Source organism: Psammomys obesus, unplaced genomic scaffold (genome assembly GCF_907164565.1).
Source record: "Psammomys obesus unplaced genomic scaffold, mPsaObe1.curated_primary_1811, whole genome shotgun sequence".
In the NCBI taxonomy this organism is placed as follows: domain Eukaryota; kingdom Metazoa; phylum Chordata; class Mammalia; order Rodentia; family Muridae; genus Psammomys; species Psammomys obesus.
The window spans coordinates 9,012,947-9,036,170 of NW_026596040.1; the positions used below are offsets into that span (position 1 = coordinate 9,012,947).

At 42.3% G+C, this 23,224-nt stretch overlaps 1 protein-coding gene across 4 annotated transcripts in view; it reads right to left on the bottom strand.

The window, feature by feature from the left end:
* Positions 1-23,224, bottom strand: part of Sema6a (semaphorin 6A) — a 121,114-nt gene that overhangs the window by 36,592 nt on the left and 61,298 nt on the right. For all 4 annotated transcript variants that reach the window (XM_055622573.1, XM_055622575.1, XM_055622574.1 and 1 more), the window contains exons 2-12: positions 22,933-23,069; positions 20,783-20,900; positions 16,684-16,744; positions 15,693-15,755; positions 14,864-14,965; positions 9,344-9,434; positions 7,237-7,356; positions 6,463-6,551; positions 5,359-5,576; positions 2,838-2,969; positions 179-334 (exon numbers count right to left, since the gene is read on the bottom strand). In XM_055622573.1, the coding sequence (XP_055478548.1) occupies positions 179-334; positions 2,838-2,969; positions 5,359-5,576; positions 6,463-6,551; positions 7,237-7,356; positions 9,344-9,434; positions 14,864-14,965; positions 15,693-15,755; positions 16,684-16,744; positions 20,783-20,900; positions 22,933-23,032 (1,250 nt within the window). In that variant the 5' untranslated portion in view covers positions 23,033-23,069. The remainder of the gene's footprint in view (positions 1-178; positions 335-2,837; positions 2,970-5,358; positions 5,577-6,462; positions 6,552-7,236; positions 7,357-9,343; positions 9,435-14,863; positions 14,966-15,692; positions 15,756-16,683; positions 16,745-20,782; positions 20,901-22,932; positions 23,070-23,224) is intronic.

Sequence of the window (23,224 nt, forward strand, 5' to 3'; positions counted from 1 at the left end):
TGTGGCGATGGGGATTTGGTGGCATCTACCCAGCCTGTCAACATTTCCTAACTGAATCAATGCCCGGGATAGCAGAAGATGTTTGTGGCATTTCAAAGCAAGATCCACTGTCAGGATCTATGGTCACAAGATAAAGTGAAGGAAATCCACTTAGGGACATGGTTTGCTTGACACCCACCTGACCATCGTTCTCAGGAACCAAGGTCTGTTGATGATGGAAGGCACTGCCTCGTCCATGAGTGGATGCGTCTTAATGAAGTTCAGGGTATCATCAGGAAACTCATTGGAGGTTGCATATTTTTCTAATGAGGATGACCCAGCGCAACAGCCTGGTCTAAAACAAAACAAGGGGCGGAAGGTAAAGGGTTATTTCATGCTTTCTGGCAAATCCTTTGAATGAACTGCTTCTCTGAGCATCTGGTATGAAGGAGACTGCACTGTAGGCAGCAAAGAGGAAGCTGAACAATGTAGAATGCCACCCAGTACAATATGCTGAGATTTCCTCCGGACTGCCTCCTCATTTCATGAAGGAGCCTTAGCCAGTATAGCTCAGTTTCATCTCCAGGCAGCCTGGCTTCCTTCCAGAGGCACAAACAAACCCCAGTGGACAGAGATGGAACTGGAAATGAGTGAGTGAGTATATGTCCCCATGCCTCTCTGATGCTTTACTATCGGTCAACTTGAAACTAACCCAGACCCACCTGAGAAGGGAGAACCTCAGCTGAGAAACTGCCTCCATCACAGCAGCCTGTAGGCTTGTCTGTGAGGCATTTTCTTACTTGGTCATTGACAGGAAGGTTCTGCCCACTGTGTGTGTTACCACCTCTAGGCAGTGAGCCTGGGCTATACAAGAGAGGTGGCTGAGCAAACTAGAGGAGGCAAGCCAGGAAGCAGCATGTGTTGTGGTTTCTGTGTCAAGTTCCCGCCTTGGCTTCCCTTGATGATAGACTATAACAAATTTTCAGTAAGTTACTTTTGGTCTTGGCGTGTAACAGAACAACTAGGATATCTTGCTAGAGGTTCTACAGCACTTACCATTTAATACATTTAATACAGTTCCTCAGGTTGGTGTGGCCCGCCCCCCAACCATAAAATTATTCTGTTCCTACTTCATAACTGTAGTTGCTACTGTTAGGACTCTTAATGTAAATATCTGTGTTTTCTGATGGTCTTTTTTTTTGGGATTCACAACCTACACATTGAGATTCTCTGTTCTGGAGGTATATGTTTCACAAGTATAAAAAGGAGAGATTCCCAGTTGCCAGGGTAAACAGCAGTGAGGCTAAATGTTACAAGCTCACTTTTCATTTTTGTTTTCATCTTTTTATGAGTGTAGCAGGTATGAAAAGCCAGTTATTCTGGAGATTCTTTCCTGAAAGACCAGTTCCTTGCAACTGAGCAAAGATTGCAAAAGTGAACTTTTGCAAGAAATTTTGTGGCTTGAGGGGTCATGTGGAAATCTCAACAAAGTCAGATCAGACAATACTACAGTCTGCGGTCTCGATGCCCAGATGCCTGCTGGTGCTAGAGATGAAAAATTGGCCCTTACTGCACAATCTTTCCCCACACTATGTAACTGCTTCTCCCCAGCCCTTCACAGTCAGCCTAATATTTGCCAGAGGGATGAGACAAGCATATGGAAGCATGTGGGTAAACACACTGACATGGGAGAAAATCATTTAACACATGTTCTTGTAATGCCCAAGTGACACCATCTTCACCAAGCTTTATATACACATTCTCCTAAAATCCAACCCATCCATCTTAATTTGCTTTCTTGCCTATTTATAAAGCTCAGAACAATCCCAGGTGCTGAGTTAGAAAATCTATCTAGTCCCTAGAGCATATGTTTTATATTGAGTCTGCTTTGAACGGAGAAGGGACACACCAGGAATCTCATCTGACAAAAGAGAAATGGCCACTTGGAATTCCTTGGTTCTCAGTATCTGTGCTGGTTCAATTAAATGTTCTTGTAGGTATTTCAGTAGAAGTAGGATAAAAGGCTGAAGGAGATCATTAGAAAACAAAAAATCCAGGAAGACACTGGGCTTGCTTCCAGTGTCTTGCATAAACTCAATGGAGAGATTTCCATGTGACTTATATCACAGAGGTGGACGTATGGAGTATGTAATACATACAGCTGGAAAACACAGGGTCAGGAGGGGAGAAGTGTTCTTCCAGAGTTAACTATTAAACGGGAGCATATAAAGAGATTTTATGGGATCAGTGTCTCTGGGTAATGGGCTTCTGTGTGGCAGAGCTTAGGGCACAGCTTGGGCAGGGTTAGCACTATACTGTACTATGCGTGCAGAAAAGCAACTCACTGCACCAACTAGACAATTCATGCCCTTAAACTGGAGCCCTGGACACAACTCTGATCCAACTTGTTCCTCAAAATCCTGGGAAAAGTATTTACACTTTACATTTTATTGGAATGAAAGATAAGAAGACATATAAAGTCAGAGGGAGGCACAGCAGAAGTTTCTCTCCAATTATATGAACTTGCACAATACAGTTTATTCTCCTGTCCTTAATTTTTCCACCTATAGACCAATGAGGTTAGCTCTAGCTCCTATCACCTACTATTGTAGTGGGCAAATCCACGTTTACAAATGCTAAGTAGAAGACTAAAGCCATAGTTTGTCGGTACCAAAGACAACTCTGAGTTCTGGAAAATTGGATGAATGCAAATGGTCACAAGGGTCTCTCTGTTGTTCTTATCTGGCTTGTGCTGGAAGCCACTCGTGTGTGATCCAAAGGATGCTCACTATCAGAGAAGCCAGTTTCACCATTTTTTGAGTTAAAAAAATAGCAAAGGAATAAATATTTTCATGTACCTGGGTTTAGGTACTCGCTCATCTGGAACTGGTGTCCAGGTAGAATCAGGTGATTTTTGTTCCTTGAATCTTCCAGTAAAAACATTGGCAATGTCAAGCATGTCATAGGCACAGACTGCAGAACCAGGGATGCTGCAAATGACATTTCACACAAAGTGTTACACATGTAATACATTCCTTTAGAAGACATACTCTAAAGAACCTCTTATTATAGGCAGGTAGAATTTTAAAGTCCATAACCCTGACCACTACAAATGAAGGGATCGTAATGTGTAAAGAGAACGTATCTGCAAATCAAATTTGCATCAATAGTCTTAAAGAATAGGATAGTTAAAGTAAACTGGGGGGCTTCATTTCCTATTGCCTTTTGAGCCCCCTTTACTTAGGGGGGAAGAATTATTAACTGGTTATAGAACTTTCATGAATCCCACAGAAAACAGGCTCCTGCTTTTAGTAGCACCACAGTTAGGGATGGAGACAGTATAAGAAAATCGGAGCAAGCCAGTGAGATCTGTGCATGAAAGTTAGCACAAGGTTTTGTGACATGAGACCCCTCCACAGGATTTTGACGGGCAGACACTGGTCAGGTTGGAGGACCTTACACAGAGAAAAAGACTTTAGAGAGAACCAGACCTTAGGTCTGGTAAGGTGGAGGTATAGAACGCGTGGCCAAAAATGGGAAGAAACAGGCTGAGAAGGGAAAGAAGCCAGACCATGACAGGGTTGGTGTCCTAGAAGAAGGTACTTGCTTGCTCCTTTTTCCCAGGTAAAGAAGCACCCCTTAAGGATTGCCAGCAATCTGGCATAACCAAATCTGCCTGTGTAAAGAAGGAAGTGGAGAGGGCTGAAAGGAAGAGTGAGTAAAGACTACGCATAACTTAGGATAAAAATAGTAAACACATTTGCAGATTGGCAAGTTATGGTGTCTGATATTATTGAACAAATAATATTTCTGAGACCACAGAAGCATAGTAAGAAGATGGTTTGAAGGCCACTTAGGAAAATAAATGGATTATCTATAATACTCAAGAACTCACTATGGTACTATAGTCACGGAGTAATCCACACTTTTAATGAAAACAAAACCCCCAAACTAGAAATGTATTCTTAAATTCCACTAACCCCTGCTTCCCCATATACCAAGACAGTAGGCTTTTCCAAAAATCCTAGATAGATGGGACCTTAAACGTTAATACACAAACCCTGAAATATTTTATATCTTTCCTGTCCTCAAGTCTAAAAATCCCTATAGATGATTAAAGCTTACCTAAGTCTAATCGAATGCTTCCTTGCTGCAATATAAGCTCATGCTTTCATTTATCTTCAGTGAGAAATTCTTGACACTTGCCCTCGCTGTAATTGAGGAGCGTGAGTTCATCCCTCGGCTTGCTCTGTTCTGGGCTCTACCCAATTCCTAGGCATGTCTTTCTAGATGCTATCTTCCATTCTTATCATTTTTCATGCCTGTCATCCAGGCACTCATGAAGTTCACAAAAGTCCTTGCAAAAAGTATAATCCAAAGTGTACTCCCAGAAAAGGATAGTCCACATAGAATCTCTAAAATCCTACACACACAGGCGGATACAGCGCATCCATTTAGAGCTCATGGCCAGGCGTTATAACCAGAGTGATGCTTGTTTCACAACGATGTTGGGACTTTGAACTGTTATTGGCTTTGTAGACAGCTGGATGCCAGAAAAGATGGTAACACTAGTTTTTTGTTTGTTTTTTCTATTCTGCATATTCACTGCTTTGGAAGCAATTATTAATGTATCATTTAATTAATTAAGATTTCTGATGAACTAAACACAAAAATACAAATGAAGTGATGGACAGTATTTCTAGGGACAGTGCTTGATAGCGTTTGAACCCTCACTGGACTCTTCGCGAGGCACTTGTGCTGGGATTGGGATCTGGGCCATAAACCAACTTGTGAAGTCACTAGAGGTTTAAATCCTCAAGTAGGATGATAACTAGACCCTTGGTTATTATAATTAGACCTCTCTCCTAAATTTTTCACTGTAGCATTTTAATAAATGCCCAATCTTTACAGACACACACATACAGATAGACAGACATACACGCACGCACACACACATCTCAATCCAGTGAGGGAAATAGTACAAGTGAAACAGGAATTCCAGATGACCTATAAGAGATCAGAGAAAAAAATCTGAATCCCAAACCTGTCCCTTCTATCATTAACTACCTGGTCCAGGTAAAGGAATATTTTAAGCAATCTCCTCATGTGTAAAAAGAGGACAATAAAATCTGGTTTACAGGAAAGGAATCCCACACAAAGTATTTATATGTCAGTAATATACATAGAACATATTGTTATAACTTACTCTCTCTAAAAATCTTAATTTAATAATGCTCATAAATTCTAATTAGTCAGAGCAAAGTGCTTTTTATCTACAAACAGTGACGGCCACTTTCTATCACTTGCACATCTCTTCCCCAGGGAAGGGGGGGGGGCTGGGAAGGACTTATTAGGGCAACACAGCCAGGGCATGGTTACCTGTTATAAGGTGTGGAAAAGGTTGCCAGGACAACGCCACGACCATTAATGCGAATCACATCTGTAACTGCCTGGAGTATATTGAAATAAAAATGAGAGTCTCCGGGCACCGAGCAGTTCAGGCGAGCCTTCAGGAAAGATGTCCACTGCTTCTCCAGGACTCTCTGAGACCCTCCCATGTCATTCTTACAAACCTGAGCCACCCTAGGGAAAACAACCTATAGAGAAAAACACACAGGGCAAATGAGATGTAGTCATCTCCTTCTGAAGTGCAGAACAGGTTAAAAGAATTTGCCTTTGCTTAACACCAGAAACAGAACAACAAGGTGCTTAATTTAATATTGTATTTCTAAAATCAGTAGCAAAAAAGAAAAGAAAAAGAAAAAGGAAAAAAAAACACAACATGGAAACAGAATGTTTTAAAAGATAAGGCAGTGGCATTTAATATGGAGCCATAAATCCTTCAGGGGATCAGCTCCCAGCCACATAAACTCATTTCCATACAGACTGCTTAGCTTTTATTTCCTCAGACAAAAGCACACTTTGTATGTACCATCTCTGCCATTCCCACTGGCTGCCTCTGGGGCCTGAAATCTCATACTTGGAGTGTGAGTCCCCCTAACCATGCAAGCCACCCTGGTATTTTATTTGTGCCCTCTAACTTAGTGACCTTGATCTGATGTCTGGTAAGAAATAACTGAAAAAAACATCCTCTAAGTGTTCTCTTTCTTTCTACAATAAAACTGAGACTCAGTTTGCCTAAAGATACTGGGTATGTATTCTCTCAGTGGAGTAACTCAATTAGAAGGGAAAATTGTACCTAGAAGCTACATCTCAAAACACTTAGAATTCGGGATAAAAGCAACCAAACATCTGTTGGTTGGATCTTCGGTAGAAATATTCAGGAGGTTCCTTGAAATTTGTTACCACTTTGACAAAGTGGATCTGGCCTCCAGACAGCTCAGTCTGTCACTTCTGCCCAATCTTGGTTGTGCTGTCACTGGGTTTACAGTTTGTATTTCAAGGTCATTTGCAACAATGCTGGTTCAAAATTGGGTTTCCCGAAACGTCACGAACAGAGCCAAGGACACTCTCCCTTCTTACCTTCCCCATAGTGTTGTATTCTACCGCAATTTCTCTGAAGAAGAAGTAGATATAGTCCCCATAATCCACCGCTTGGACAAAGTACGGCTCTGCAGACAAATGGGCACTTTAATTGGAGATATGTCACATAGCGTTAGAAGAATTTTAATCAAGTGTAGCCAAAGACATGTTATTAATTGGAAGTGTACGGCTATTAGGCTATTAGTGTGGTTAACACTAACCATTTCTAATGACTTCACAAGTGCAAGCGCTGGTGATTTCAGAAGGCACTTGAGCCTACAAATTACATCTTCCACAAGCTTTGCAACCGCGAGTGAAGAAGAAGTACATTTTGCAAATCTCTGTCGTTTTACGTTCCCCAATGGAATGTCCGCATTGCCTAAAGGAGTTTTTGCGCACTGCTCCATCACCCTGACTCACACAGCGCTGTGAGCAGCCGCTTTCCTGTTCCCCACCACTTCCAATCCCCTGCTCCCTTTCATGAATGCTCGTTCAGCTCTTTTCATGGGGGACTCTGAAATGAGAGTTTGAGGCAGGGAAAGATGAATGTGACGTGTTCTATTGTCGAGGCACTGGTAGTTTTGTTAATACTCCAGAAGCTCATGGGAAGGGGAAAAGGGAGGTAAATAAATCAGCTGAGGCAAAAGATGCAATTTACATGGTTTTGTCTGTCAGAAACCATTACTAAAATGAATCTACAGTCTGGGTCATCCAGGCTCTAAGTCTCCTACGAGGTATGTGTCCCCTCTTCCCTTCCGTCATTTAATTGCTCACCTTTCAACCACTTTGAATCGTGTTTGACAGTCCTGAGGGTAGGGCTGTCTCCAAGGCTCCTGTAAATGACTGCGTCAATGGCCAGGAAGTCAGTCACTGTGGCGGAGTAGAGTTTTCCATCTTAGGAGGAAAAGGAAAGAGTTGAGCAGGTACCGAGCAAGGCAGGGACGGATGACAGTAAAGGCATCCCCCAGACTGCTTTCCTCCATCAGGCAAATGAGATAGGACAACTGGGAAAAATCCAAGAGTCGCAGGAAAATGCTTGGCCCACATTCCTCACCATTTTAAATTGGGATCGTGAGACATGGAACATTTTTCATTTTAAAATTGCATGGCAATTTTTCTAAGCAACAGTGGCAGCGGCTGCAGCTCAGGGGACAGGGTAAATGAAATACATTATTTGCTTCACTTGATTAGATGTACCTTGACTGCAATCTCAAGGCCAAAGATCCTTGGACATTGCATCTGCCACTAGGCCATTGTCAACTGGATTAGGCGGAAGCCCAGAGAAATAAGAAAGCAATTTTATCAACACAGGTTTTAGTTCCATTCAGAAATATGGACAACCTGAGCTTGAGCTGAGACTGACTGGGAGAAGGGAATGGAAGAAGGAGGGTTCAAAGGCTCCAGTGGTTAACTAGATGACAATTTTTGTCCTGAGACTCACAGTTCCTTTTTTTATTCAGTCACGTGACTCCTTAAACCCCTGTCAATCTAGCTTAAATAGCAGATCTTTGCTTCTGGATTTCCAAAGTCACAAAACGGAAGCATTGTGATATACCGGTGGCCAAAGCAAAGATTCAAAGAGTAGAGAGAGCTGAGTTCCCATTGCCCTTTCCTTAGGAATTCTCTGTTTGGATAGGTAGTTTGAGGGTATGTCCAAAAGCAAAGAGAACAAAGGAAATTTTAAAATGAACTTCTGACTCTTTTCTGTGTTAGCAAATATTCTACAACTGAAAAACCAAACAAGATAGTCAAGAATAGTAAGACCTATGTCAATTAAACAGAAACCAAATAAGTTAGACAATTTGAGGCAAATAAGTTAGGCAATTTATAGTGAGATGGCTCAGCAGTTAAAAACACTGGCTGCCCTTCCAGAGGACCCAAGTTTGATTCCCAGGACCTACATGGTAGCTCACAATCACCTGTAACCGAGGGATCTGATGCCTTCTTTAGGCCTCTAGGGTACCAGTCACGTATGTGATACACATATATACAAGAAAAAAAATACCTGTATAAAAGTTCCTTTCCCAGTTAGGCTATGTCAGGTTTTTCCTGTCATGTTGGGAAGGACAGCTAACAGTGTGACTACATGCTGGAATGATCAATTCTCTTTACACCAACACTTCTCTCTGTACCCACTTCCACAAACACAGCTGGCAACAAATTCCTAAATAAACTACCCCATTAGAACATACTCATATATAAAAATCCCACTCAATTTGAAAACAATGACATATTAGCTACTTCTGCATACCCTGTTGAGCAGGAACCCGAGGCCACCTAGGCAATCAGCATGACCTTCTTGGACACTGTGGCTATCTGGTCAGAGATATGCATGTAGCCGAATCAGGTCTCTGAGAAGTCTGTTCCCTATGGCTGTGAATAAGCTTTTAGAAACTTCCTTTCACTTTTCTCCGTTTTTGTTCTAAATGTAGACAAGAAGGCCTGCAGCCTTAGAGGCTGTGAGAACAGCTGCCATGGGAAGAAGATAAGGGAGAGCAGGGAAATGGCTAAAGGAGACACGCAGCAGCAGACTACTGTTGTGGAGTACAGCCAACGTCCACCTGCTAGCAATCAAAAACACGCTAGTGATTCCACAGAAGCTTCTCCAGCATCTGAGCCCAAAGTTGCCTTCACCCATGCAGCCCTATGCCATCCGCCTTTCCTGAAGGCACAAAAGCCTACGGGAGCGGGGCAGAGACTTCTTTAGAGAAGCAAAACTACAGTTTCCATCCTAATTTCAAATGGAAGAGGCATTCTTAATTACAGTATTCACCAGAGAGTCAGTACAACTGTGACTCCACAAATCCTTCCAAGCAGATTCTCAGCCACAGGCAGAAAGATGCAAAAAGCAAAGTTAATGAGAAGAAATCAGGTCATTTACCTGCAAACAGAGCGATGTTGGCATGTTTGGCATCATAAGGGCATCTGGCCATTCCGCTAAATTCATCCCCAAAAGTTTCCAAAGTATCGATCTAAATAAAACAACAGCGCTGAATTACAGCCAGTCACCGACAACAGTAACAGAAACTGATATTTAAAAAGTGATTAACATGCAAAGTAATTCATAGGCACCTTGCAAATGCATCCTTGTAAATGCACTCTGAGGTAAATCTATTTGTTTCAGATAAGGAAATGGAGGCTTCGAGAGATCAGTTACTTGATCAAGACTCTGTAATTATCGGAGTGTGAAATTTAAGTATGTCTGATTGGCTCTTAACTCATTACAATAGACAGATTTCCATATCCTTGTGGAATGGTCAATAAACAAGCATTTTAAACTAAGGCATTTCTGAGGTAATTACTGGGAAAAATCTACCTGCCCCAATTATCTCCTGAGTCACAAACTCTATAGAGAACGAGCTTCTTTTCTGGATTTGTTTTGCCCGATTAGTCCTTCCTTGGTGGATTAAATCCCAGTAGGAGACACTGGAATTTTTTTTTTCTCCAGTTGGTTGGCAGAGCACTGTAGTATCAGCCAAGATGAAAAACATGCTTGCTAGCAACACTCGACGGCCTCTGCACCTACCAGGCCAGCCTCAGAATGAACTGCAGAGAAACGGAGGTCCCAAAGGTGAGGGGCTTATGTAGGTCAGAAACAGTGGGAGGAAAGGCTGCTTGCTACCCACTGACCAAGAGCCCATCAGGCCTGATTCCTTTACGCTATAAGAATCAAAGGTTACAACTGAAGTGCTTGCTGAGTATATTTGGCTCTATTAGTATGGAGTGATAGAGAGAAAAAGAAGAGAAGAAACCCAACACCAATTTTAAATTTTCTTACAAAGCCCTAAATTTCTTTTCTTTGTATTTTTTGTTTGTTTGTTTGTTTGTTTTGTTTTTGTTTTTGAATAGTAGAAAAGTCTTCTTACTTCCTTGTCTTTCTTACTTGTGTGGCTATTATTCATCTTTCTGCTCCATAGATAAAAAGCACACTCCAGGACCATGGCCGTTTGCCGATATGGCAAAGGCTCCCCAGTTGTTCACTAAATGCCATTGCTCTTTTCCCCAGATTACAAGAGAGCACATTCCCCCACCTCACTGGCACTCTGATGCAGCTATGTGACCGTGCTCTGGTGAGTATACGCTACCTCTCAGCCACGGTCCTTTCTCTTTACCCTCAGCATATCATGGAGGATGCCAGGGGCCTCAGAGATGACAAAGGTATTTTCAGGAAAGAGCCTGGTCTTCTAAATACCTCCATAGAACAGACCCATGTCACTGAGTACAAGGGACTGCGAGGAAAGCATGAAGGAAACCTTTCACAGGAGTCACCAATGGTCTGTTTGCTCCTGGTGTCTTTGTCCTTATTTCTTAGGGCCTTTCTAGTGGGCAAGAGATCAACACTAGTCCAAAAGTGATCTCTACTATTCCTGTTTTCACACCCATTTCTAGCCTAATCATACTCTAGCTTTAGGATATTTCCTCATCTGGGAGCTGTGCAGTCTAACCACTGATTTGAGGATTGAGAAAAGATGGACTTAAAACAGAAAAGTCACCTGCAGTGCACAAAGTTGTCCAAATCAAGGCACTTGGAAGTAGTAGCACCTCCTGCCCTAATGTCTCCATTGCATGGGTGTGACAGGCCTTTCCTCTTTGTGACCACTTTGAGGTGGCCCCTGTTTTAAGCTATCCTGTGTTTGTAAACTGAATTTGTGAATCACATAAAACAGTGGTGTTTAATATCTGTGTTTGGGAGGAAAAAAAGTCAAGTTAGAGATGTCTTTTAAAACAATGTATTCTCCTTCACTAGAACATTCTTTACATGGGTTTTTTTTGGATACTTTAGCCCAGCAAGAGCTTTCTGTTGAACTGCAAAGACTTTGTGGTCTGTGGGTCTGGCAGGAATTCAGCAATGGACCCCTGCACATACCGTGCGATTGGAATGACCTATCCCAGTTGGGACCTGCTCTAATCCTAATGCAAGGGGAATATGAGACCTTCTCCTAAAAAAGGGGCTACAGCTACAGCTGAGTCAAAGCAGGAAGCAATAAAGAACTGATGTACTGGTTTGTGTCTTTGGAACGGTCTAGAGACTAAACAAGTCAAAAAAAAAAATACCGAGGTGAAATACCTTTTTCCATGAAGTAAGACCTAATTCTTGCAGTCATCAAATTTCTGAATAAAAGCACATCCCCTGGGAAATTCAATCCCGATTGAGGGTAAATCATTATAGAAAGAACCTGCCCAACTTTTGTAGAAAGTTCAGGAGGTCTATAGCCCCAAAGGAGAAAAGAGTAGAACTTTAGAAATAGTGGGAAACTTTCAAATTCTTCCCTAGATAATTTTAATGGGGTCTGAAATCTTTCTAGCACATTCAACTTTCTTTTAAAATTTAAAAAAAAAAAAGTATAAATTATTGTGTGGTGAGGAGGCAGAGAATAAGGGCCTGCTGAATTACTCTAATAACTTTATTTCTTTGCTCGGAAGAGATTCGAGCTTCGAAGTGCAGGGCCAATCCTTGTTTTTGTCTTGAGCCCTTAGTCCTGACCTGTTGATAAAAAGCACGGAGGAAAACAGCTCCCGCCTCCCTGCAGCACAGTGGTTCTCAGCCTTCCTAATGACCCATAGGCAATCCACGTGAAAGGGCCGTTCGGCTGCCCCCAAAAGGGTCACAACCTTTTGAGATTCACTGCTGTACTGCATGGCACCACACATGACAAATCATCACCAAGGCCACGCTATGCTGAATCTAACGGAACATTCACAGCGCTAGGCACTGAGGCAGGAGGAGAGGGAACACTCTTCCTGTGTGTGGCTTCTGAGAGGACCAGGCGGTTGGACAGGTCACCAAGAGTGTGGCTGCAAGTGAGAGGTGACGACGGCATTACTACCGGTGAGGGGCTGTGGGGAACGGAAAGAGCACAGGCGGAGTAAGCTAGCCCACTCACGGACTGCGTATCACAGGGCCATCTTTCAGGCAAAGATAGCTTTGCAGCTGGGAGATTCCTTGGAATGTGTTAGAAGCACTCATCTTAAGGAGCCCGAAACAAACAGGAATGGAATATCAAATGCTAGGATTAAAGCTGAGCCTGCAGCTGAACGCTGTAACTAGCTGGAGTAAAACCTGGAGTAGATGGGCTGCGTTCATTAAAAACGGATAGTCTGTGTCTACTTTAAACCTGGGTCTTTCATTTAGGATAGATGTCTCTGTACTATTTTTCTTTTTAGTTCATCTTAATGACTGCATTTTGAGTGTTGCCTTCTATTTTGTGACAAAGTAGACAGTACCTCTCTTGTCTCACCCTGATGTTTTTCACCCTGCTGAGACCAGTTTCTAAGCATAAAGTGGAAGATAAAACAAACCTTCTTTTGAACATTTTTGCCAGAGAAGGCCTGGGTTGGGAGATGGACAGTCTTTTTCCGGGGAGTCTGGTGGTTTTGATGCAAGCTCACCATTGCTTTTTGCATTTTCCATGCCATTTAGGTATTGCTTTCTGAGGACAAAACCCAACATATTTCTCCCCACATTCCTTAGAGAAAGCTTCAGTGCATTGTCTCGCTGGACATGTCTATTCACGCTGCATAGGTGTTAGATAACTACTGTCCCGGGTGGGTTCTTTGTCAACTTGACATAAGTTAAAGTCATCTGAGAAGAGGAAATCTTACTTGAGAAAATGTCCCCGTAAGATTAATGTGTAGGGACGTCTATGAAGCCATTTTCTTGATTAATGATTAATGTGGGGTAGGAGGGAGCTTACTGTGGGCGGTGCCATGCCTGGGCAGGTAGTCCTATTGGAAATGAAAGCAGGCTGAGCAAGCCATGGGGAACCAGCCAATGTGCAGCCTTCTTCCATGGCCTCTGCTTCTGGTACCACCATCACGTTCGTGCCTTAAGTCCCTGTTCTGACTTCCCTCTGGTGGAGTATTGCTTGGAGTTGTAAGCTGACATAAACCCTTTCCTTCCTAAGTGGCTGTGTTCTATCACAGCTATAAAAGCACTAAAACACCTGCACAGCACAACTCATAACATACGCTGTAGAACTCTCATCCCCGAGTGCCCTGTGAACCCTTGGTTCTAGACTGGAGGCATCCCCATCACCTACTCATTAAGAGTCCATCTAAGAGGCATTGACACCCCTCTCTCCTTGTCTGTGCCTGTCATCAATTATTAGATCTCCTTGCTTGTTTGTTTTGTTCTGTTCTGTTAAGCTACCTATTTCCTGAATCTACTCTCTTTCTTTCATTCCTGGGCAACATACTGCTCCAGTCCCTTGTCATTTCAGGTTCCAACATTTCAGAGCTAAGTGAACTTTCTACAGCTCAGTATACCATTTCTTGTTCTGCCATGTCTTTGCCTGTGCTGCTCTCCCTACCCAGAATGCCTTCAGCCTTCATTTGTCTGATTTCCTACTGTCCTTTAAGACAAAGGGTACAGTCTTGTTTCTGATTGTCCTACCAGGCATCGGCTTGGAAGACATCATTTCAGGTTCTGAGCAATTAGTGTGTCCCACACTCCAGCACAGTCTCTGTGTGATGTTAATGTTCCAGCTATGAGAACTTTTAGGAGGAAACTTTATAGAGGGGTCTCATCCACTTCCTACAGCTTTTACCTACTTTATCTCAGGTGATGGGAAGACATCTGTGCTGACCATGGCAGCAACTCCATGGACATGCAACATTCTTCTTGGGGCTTGGCCTCCCCAACACTCCTCTGCTTTCATAGTCTCAGTGCTCGGCCACAATAGAAAATTGACCTAAGTGTTCTGAGGAATAACTGTGGCACAAAGAAAAGCTAACAGAGATGAAGCATGATATTTGAGCATTGGCACTTTTGCTCCAGGAACTCAAGAGCTCCTAGGTTCCTCAGCTATATGGCCCTCCCCCACCTTGCCCACACACTAGATTTCCTGGGTCTTTGAGGTCAGTTTTTCTCCTTCTTCTTCCTTTTTTCTTTTCCTCTTCTTGTATAAAGGCCAAAGCAAGTAAGGCTATAGCCAAGTGAGCTATTAAAAAAAATGGAATTAAACCCCTCTCTTGGAAATCTTACAAGTAGAGTCTACGGTTTCAAACAGCATGCTTTGGCCATATCTTTTACAAATGGAATTCCTTATCAATTAAGAGAGTTTTTGTCCTCAGAGAGGTAATACAGGAGTGGGTGGGACAACGAGAAGAAGAGAAAACCCACATGCCATTAATATGTGGTAAGTATGCAGTCTTCAGAACAATAGAGAATAGAGGCTTCCAAAAGCCACCTTCACAAGAAACACTCTTTAAAGATGTCAGTCAATTCTGAACAAACAGGAAGCTCTATTAGAGGCCCACTCAGGATCGCTGTCCTAAGCTGGGTGAGAGAAGGGAACACATGTGGTGTTGAGTTACCCCACTTCAGTAGCTGCAGGTGTGATGACAGTAAATTATAAAACACCTCCTGGCAGTGTGGTTGTGACAGACAAATGACATTTACCTTGTAGTTTCTGCAGGAAGGGTTGAAGGCATTGGTTCCACAGACAAACAGCGTATCATCATTCTTCTTGAGGAGAACTTTAATGAAGTTGTGACATTCATCCTGAAACAGAATTCAAACTGTTTTGAACAGAGTCCGCTCAGTACAAAAGCCCATTCATTCATCACCTAGACCATGATCCGCCAACAGCAGGGTTACAGTGAGGAGAGCACAGTGTGTAAGGTTACATAGCTGGGTTCCCCAGTAACATGGCCAAGTTGTCGCTAATGTTAACCAAGAAAGGGTGTCAACGATTATTTCAACAGTAAATAAAACAGAATGGTAACGCATGTCTCTTTTATGTCACAGAAGACTGGAGAACTGAATGCAGCAACCTCCCATCAATTTTAATGCCAGATGTTCTGGGCTTCCTTGAGGTTCAAGGCTTCCGGGTGAAGACAACTTTTATGTTGTTATTTGACCAAAGGCACAAAAGCCTGTGAATCTGCAGCACTTTTCATGACTGATGCCACAGGCTGGCGGTGTGCCCTGGCCTTCGAGGTGGGTCACCAGGATAGGGTACTCAGAAGACTCAGGAGACCAGCTCTGAGTCCATAATCCCTCCTGTGCCTGAGGAGTTCTCTATGCAGTCTGAGCAGCTGTTGTAACGTTTCATCACATTAAGAGCAAACTATTTTTGCAAATTAAAGCCTTCAATAAGTTGATGGAAAAAGCAATTACTGGGGAAAAGGGAATAGCAAGATGCATTCAAATCATAGTCTACGGCAAGAGATAACCGTCAAAAATGTAACCCGAAGTGGCAGCCGCAGGAGAAATGAAAATTGCCTACCTTATGTTTCCCCTTCATCCTGCATGTGTCTACATCAGCCTGTCTAGATTTCCATGTCAGTTTCTGCAGGGATCAAGAAAGAAATCAATTAGAGCCCAGAGGTTGTTGCATTTGATTTTAGAGGTAAGAGTTCCCTTGGGGTGACTAGAGGCTGAACATATATTTACTGAAAGCTTTCTACACCCTTTCTCCATGATTGATTCACCATGACAACAAAATATTAGAGATTTTTCCTTAATTTTTATGTTCATTAACCTTCAGCATGATCTCCTTTCTGAGACGATGATAAAGGGAAAGTGTGTGAATTTCACATAAATTCATATGAATTTCATATAAAAATATCCAAAACAACTTGCGAATTGCGCTGGTTTTAATAAAATACGTGTCATTGCCCTTTTTATTCAGTGAGTCAATCAGTGTTAGTAAAGAAGGCCTCTCCCTTGAAATACGGGAGTCATTTTCTTAAAGTGGACATTCCCTCCACGCAGATGGGGTTTTGTTCAGGTTGTCTTCCTTCACGTAAATTTGTGGGCTAAGCCTCCTACCTGCACTGCAAAGTCTTGTTAGCTAAATTATTTCTATGTGGAGGCATGAAGAAAACTTGCCTTAGACTTTCAGTCTGGATGATGATTAAATTCTAGAACCTCATCAGTCAAGTAACTTTCATGATGCTTGACATGGGAGCATTAACAACGGGACAGCTTTTAGTACGTTCTGGGAAAAGAATCTTATTTTTGAAAATTGGTATTTTCTTGGATAGAGATGGCAATGTTTTACTAAAAAGAGTTTTACAAATTACATAAAACCTTAAAATGTATATGGACACACAGATGAAATACATGGTTTTGGGATGTGTAATAGATCCTAACTAAAACCTGAATCAGACTTCATAAAAGGTGTGCTACCATTATCCACACCATCTCAATCACTGCTTTTAAGGTACGTATTCCCTAAGAACCCCCATGGTAAAAAGATGATTTTAAAAACTTACTTTGCTACAATAAATTTCTTCTGTGTGGGATGTGTCTATATCAACAGTATAAATATGGTCCCTATAAAAGAAAAATTAGAGTCAAACAAATGAGAGTTAAGACAGCTCATTTTTTTTTCTACAGAATAAGTTTATCATGTGTGGGGCAGAAAAGTCCATGACCATACTTGTTAAAAAAAAAAAAAAAAAAAAGAAAACAAACAAGATATCCACATGCGCAAAAAAAAAATCTAGTGTAAGAGATTGTCTTGAGCCACATTTAACATTTAGGATTTATCATGGCATCAGGTTGATATTTGAAAACTTCCGGTAACTGTTCTCCTCATCTCAGCTGGGAGGGCTCCGAAGGCTAACCTGCTTTAGAAGCTGGAACACTGATGGGCTTGCTTTGGCTCTAGGTACCTCCAAACCCATGCACAAGTCGCTTGGTATCCAACGTGCTACATTTGCCGTTTTGATAGAGAAGACGGAAGAAAGGTAAAATTACTCCCAGCAGCTACCCTTCCCTCCAGAAGACCAAGATGAATTAAAGTATAAATGTGCTTGAGCTAAGGTTGACACTTTTTGCGTCTGCTCACTCACTTGTTTTGTTCTGAGTTTGGCTCTCTTTACAGTTTGCTGCCAATCTCCCCTTGGAAGTGGAGACACAGAATCGGCAGCTCAGGTGTGGGGCTATATTTAAACCTCCTTTCTGTGTAAGCAGAGCACAAGGGTCTTTTTGTCTGGAACTCTGAAGAAAAGAAGCTCACTCAGTGGAGGAGGTGCCGGGTTAGCAGGAGTAAATCCAAACAGCTCATTTTCCCTTGAAATAACATTGACTTTTTCTAAAATGCAGGAAGTCCTGGGGCTGGAAAATTATCCACAGCTTTAAACCAGGACCTCAGGGCTCCTGTGCAGACTTTCAAAGCTCCTTGTTAGAAAGAAATAGGGGCTGGAGGAAAGGAGAAAGCAATTATTTATAAGATTCACATATGATTTTTATGTGTGTGTGCATATATGTATATCTATATTTAAATATATACATACACACATCAATTCTTGAGAAATCTGCTTTGCTTTTGGAGAAAAAAAAACAGAAAAACTAAAAATGGTTTCTCATATGGAAATAAAAGGAGCAAGCAGGGGTGTTGGCTAACAGACTTCCTTGTCTGCTCCTGAACCGTGTGTGCTTGTGTTTGCATGTGTACATTTGGCAGAGGAAGATGTGTGTTTGTATCAGGGTAGTGAACTGCTGAACTGGGCAGCTTTTTCCAGTTTTAGTGGGGTGGGGGGAGGGGCAGGGGGACAACATCACTCTGCCCTTTAATTTTGAGGCTGTTCATTGCATTCGCTTATTACTTGTTTGACTTTACGATGGCACTGTGGTCAGGCACATTATTAGGCTGGAATTGCCTGTGACATCGGTATTGGGTTTGGAATGACTGGAAGCCTTTCCTTGCTGCTCTTCCCTTCAAAACTTAAGTAGAAGCTGAATATATGAATTGTAAATTAACAACTGATTAATATGCATTGGCAGCTCCTCAGAAAGCTCTCAGATTGCCCCCTTTTGGCATGGTCTGTTTATGTTAATTAGTAGTTTAGAGATTAAAAAGAAAGAAGAATTTACAAAGTGGATAATAATAAGAAAGAATTGGAAGGCGGTCTTGCCACCAAACCCCATCAGTCCCCAGGGTTCTGGATGGGAACTGGCCTTGGCTCACTGACACCAATTGTCTGGGAGAACTGGGAAACCTTTAAAAAACAGTCCCACAAGGGAAATCTCCTCTGGACAGTGGTAATCTTTTTCAACATCTCTACAGTCACATGGCCCCAGTGGATAGTGGTACATTTTGGTTAACTATAATCCTGGGTAAAAGATCATTTCTAGCTGCCTGGGTGCATCCTAGGACTCATATGATGATGCTCTTGTATCTTGAATGTAGCAATCTGAACACAAACTGACTTAACCCTAGGACTTCCTCTTTCCCAGTCCATTGACTACCATTGAGTTAAATTAGCAAGACTCGAGCTTTGGCAAAGAATTAACTTTAGTTAAGTCATGTTAACTTGGTACCCAAGAACCTGGATGTCTCAGGGCAGTGTTGGGAAATGTAGGATTAAAAGGAGAGGCTCTAAATATGGCAACCACAAAACTCCTTTCAGTATTTTTCAGAGTGTATATAGAAGGGAAGTGACTGGGTATGGAGTGAATGCAGCCTGTACCGCGTTACACACTTGACCTTCAATGAATGGCAAGTCTGTTCCATTGCTTTGGAAAGGAACACACCTCTTTTATTCCTTTCTCTTTCCTCCTTTTTTCTTTCCTTGAGGTAGAGAGCTCAGATGAAACTGTCTTGGTTTTAATGAACTGGAACAATGAATGCTTCTTAGTCTACACAACACCTGGCTCCTACTGTTCCTGTTCCCCTGGGCCTGCAGCCCACACCTATGATAAATCACTGGCTCAAGGAATGTCTGTTCCAACCATTCCTGTTCCCAGTGACTCGATTATAAAGAGAGCAATTCACAGGAGATAGCCGAGTCAACTTATTTCTCACAGGTTAATGTTTAACCATTGGTTTTGATCCTCCTTTTTAACACTATGATATAAATATAATCTCGCATTACTACATGTAGTAAATAAAAAGGACACTGAAGAAGGAGCTGCCATGCTTCCAAAGAAGTGGGTACGGAGGCCTCACTGGAATATTCCATAATGAATACTCATGAAGGCTGCTCTCAGCCAACAGCTATTAGACAGTTATTAACACAGGACAAAGAGTTTTCACTTCACAGTGGGTAGTACAGGGCAGGGAGTGGCTGTGTGGTCATCAGAACATTTCCACCCTAGTTCAAATCCTGCAGCTTTCATTGGTCTGCCTTATTTCCCATCCCCATCCATCAGAATTCTTCTGCAGGAAATGCACTTGCTCTTTCTCATGAGGTTGTTTCCAGGATCCAGCAAATTGACAGTTATGAAGTTATGAGTACATTTACTTACATGGATATACCAGCATGAGTGGCATTTGTGGAAGCTGTTTTGTTTTGTTTTTAAGTATTCATTATTGCTTCTTGTAGCCAACTATGTGCTGGGCTTGGGGCACTTCCACCATGTGCCTGGCTCTTCACTTCATATTACAGAGACTTTCTAAGTTTTCAAGGAATCTGGTGCTGCTGCTATTTTAGCTGCTTTGGTACTTGGCTCACAGCCACATATGAACATCATCTGACTTCTGCCCCATGTGAAATGATTCATCTATTTAGAGCCAGGTGAGTGCCCAGAGGAACTCCTCAGGATGGTCCTCCCTGAATGAGTTAGCCCAAACCTAGTTGGAATTGTGAGAAACAGGTTGACTTGGACATCTCCTGTGAACTGTTATCCTCACAATTCCGCACCCTGCTGGGGTCAGCACGGGCTTCATGAAGATACTCACCTAACCGCTCACCTTGCAGAGCACACATACAGCCGGGGAAGCTGTGGAGAAGCTGAACTACAGGCAGGCTTAGAATAAAAGCCCAAATTCATGTGGCCCTTGTCTAGGTGGTATCTTTATCATTCCACTCTGCCTTGGGAAATCAGCACGCCCAGATGTCATTTCCCAAAGAAGGAGGGGAGCTTATTATTGCTATCACTACTGTCAACTAAAGCACTTATGAAACACACATGGTATTGTACTTTCTCTGGTCACCACTCTGTCAAAGCAATGGCAAATATTCAATGCAAAAGTACAAATAGGTAGAAAAGACACACATCTCTGCACACTGTATAATACTTGTTGATACAACAAATAACTATCAAGTGGTGGAGTTCTCTACTGTGTACTTGGGTAAATATTTGCATATATGTTCAAGAAACACAGTGGGTTATTTGAGCTGTACACTTCAAAATATGCAATTATTTCTCTATAAATCCACATAAGGTTATACAGACATATAAAAAGCCCCGAAAGGTTAAAGAGACGTAGCAAATATTGAGAAAAGGATTGCTTGACAAACACAAGTAGCTTTTAGCTTAAATTGCATAGTAAGGAGCCTCAGGTTCTTAAACAGATGCATTGCTGGTGAACAGCGACCGGAACCTTCCGGTCCTCTGAAGGTGCAAGTGAGGAATGCATCTTACCGAGCAGCAATGTAGAGGGTTCTGTTCATGATCATGATCATCTGGATGTCCAGCCTGTGCCTCTGTGTGGTGTTCCGTCCTGGCTTGTGGCCCACAAACACCGGATACTGTTTTGTATCTGTGAAAAGCAGGGACGGGGTGAGAGGGAAATGCAGATCAAGCCAAGTCTCAACAACGGGGCAGTTGGAGGAGGAGGAGGTAGACCACAGAACAAAACCATGTTTAATTCAGACCGTGCCACCATTTCCCACCTCTAGCAAAGCTGTTATTTCAGGAAACGCTATGAGAGTGCTCCTTAAGGATGATCAAGTTACAGTTCAGTTCCAGATGATAATAAGCCTGGTCTTCACATTTCTAAGTGTCACAGTTTCCGAGGGTAAAACTCGCTGGTCAACCCTTTGCATGAAGGTGCTCTTTTCTTCCCAGTTTTCTTTTCATCTTCTGTGGAGTGCTAAGCCTGAAGGGGCAGGCTGCCAAAGATCTTGTCTCCGGACAAAACTATTTCAAAGCTGCCTTCCCCATCAATCACCACAAAGGCAATGTGGTCTGGAGGCAAGAGCCTTCATCCAGGAGCCAGAAGAAAAATACAGTCTCCACAGGCGTCCGGGTGGAATAATCTACCATTGAGGGCTGCCCTGCTAGGTTGGTTGGCATTCTAGGAACTGTGGGAAGTGCACTCTGGAGCTAAGCAATTGGCTAATCTCACAGAGAAGTGGGCTTTGACAGGACGGGGTCAAAGTGAGTGTAACCAGTCCGGTGATCTGGCAGAGTCCAAGAGCACATTTCTTTCCTCTAGTGCGCTTTGGCTGAGTTCGTGATGTGTAGTAATAGCTGACCTTTAGAAATACCTGCAGCTCAACATCTCTCGGTTTCTAAACCTACAGTCTCCAGAGCACCGGCAATCCTCCAAAAGGAGGAAAGAAAGATGAGTCACATTCAAAGGGCTATGTTTTCTGGGGAGTTATAGGGATGTAACTCCGAGTAGGAAACCATTCAGATTAACCCCATGATATCTGGGCTTTCTCAATGCCCAGATCTTTGGTATATTTTACTACCAAATAAGCTTGGTGTACAGTTATCTATTTTCATTCCATGGTTCTTTAATTTCATGTAACTGGTCATCATGAAGGTTGCTATGACACTCCTAAGTCTCTGTTATCATGGGATTGAGAGACTATTAGTGATGGTCAACAGCATAGTTGGGCTGAGGTCCTTATGACACTGGGATGCCAAAGATAGAAATCTTATATAAATTAAGATAAATACTTGGTGCCTAATCCTAAGTGTGGGGAACTTGGCTATTTCAGAAGTGATAGCATTGACCTTTGACCTTTTGTCTACTCACTGTTATATATTTCAGTCTTGGCTCATCTTTATATATAAAATTATCTCCTTTTTAAAAAATTGCAGCTGGAAGTTGAACAGCAGTGTATGTACTTAATATCCTGAACATCTTTTTATTCACTCAATGTTTGTCTGGGGATAATTACATAGAAAACGGTACTTGAAGAGAACTTTTGTTATCTTTACTGGGACACAGTGGTCTTCTGGATGGTAGACAATAAAATGTTCTTTCCAAAACAGAGGTAAAAAATTTTCTCCTTTAGGGAGTCACCAGAAGTTTTAATTATGTCAGCATAAACCTCTGACAAAAGCAAGTACCAAAATAAAATTATAAATGGAATAAATCTTTTATAAATTCAAAGCCAGTCCTTAGCTGAGACTAACAAGCTGAGACTAGCAAGTTATTTTTTTTTCTCTTAACTATTTCAAAAACACCCATTATTTTCCACATACAGGTTACAGATGAAAACATGTAACCCTCTCAGTCCTCAGCTGACAGCAATATTCTCCCCTGCGGCTGGTGAGAAGGCAGAAGCAAGCCTCCATGTGTAGAGTGAAATTTCATCAGGGGGCTCCAGGGACATCTCAAAGGCTTGTTGCTATTGATACAACACTTGGTGACCCTGTTAGCAGGTGCCCCATTCCTCTTACTGCATCCCTCTAACCGGACGTGAATTCCCCACCTTTGTCACACATGCAATTGAAAATTAACCGACTCTCCTCCCTGCTTCCTTTCTACTTTTGGCTAGCTTGATGCGGGTTAAATTGTCCTCAAAAGCCAGTGCAGGTGAGAGCGTGATACTTACAGTTGCCATGCGAAATACTGATTGGCTCAGAATCTTCTGGGAAAGCAGCCCCAGCGCAGCGCAGCAGTGTGAGACATAGCAGTAAGGCTTCTGGCCTCATAGTAGTTCAGCGGGGAGACTTATTTCTCTACTTCACCCTGCCAAAAAGCAAACGGGGCCTGCTTAGTTTTTGTCCCCCCGCCTTTTGCAAGTCAGCTTCATTCAATTCAATAAAATTCAATGGTCTTGAAGATAATTCAAGACAAAAGGCGTCTGTTTTCTGCCTTGTCCACAATGAATTCACTAGTTTCAG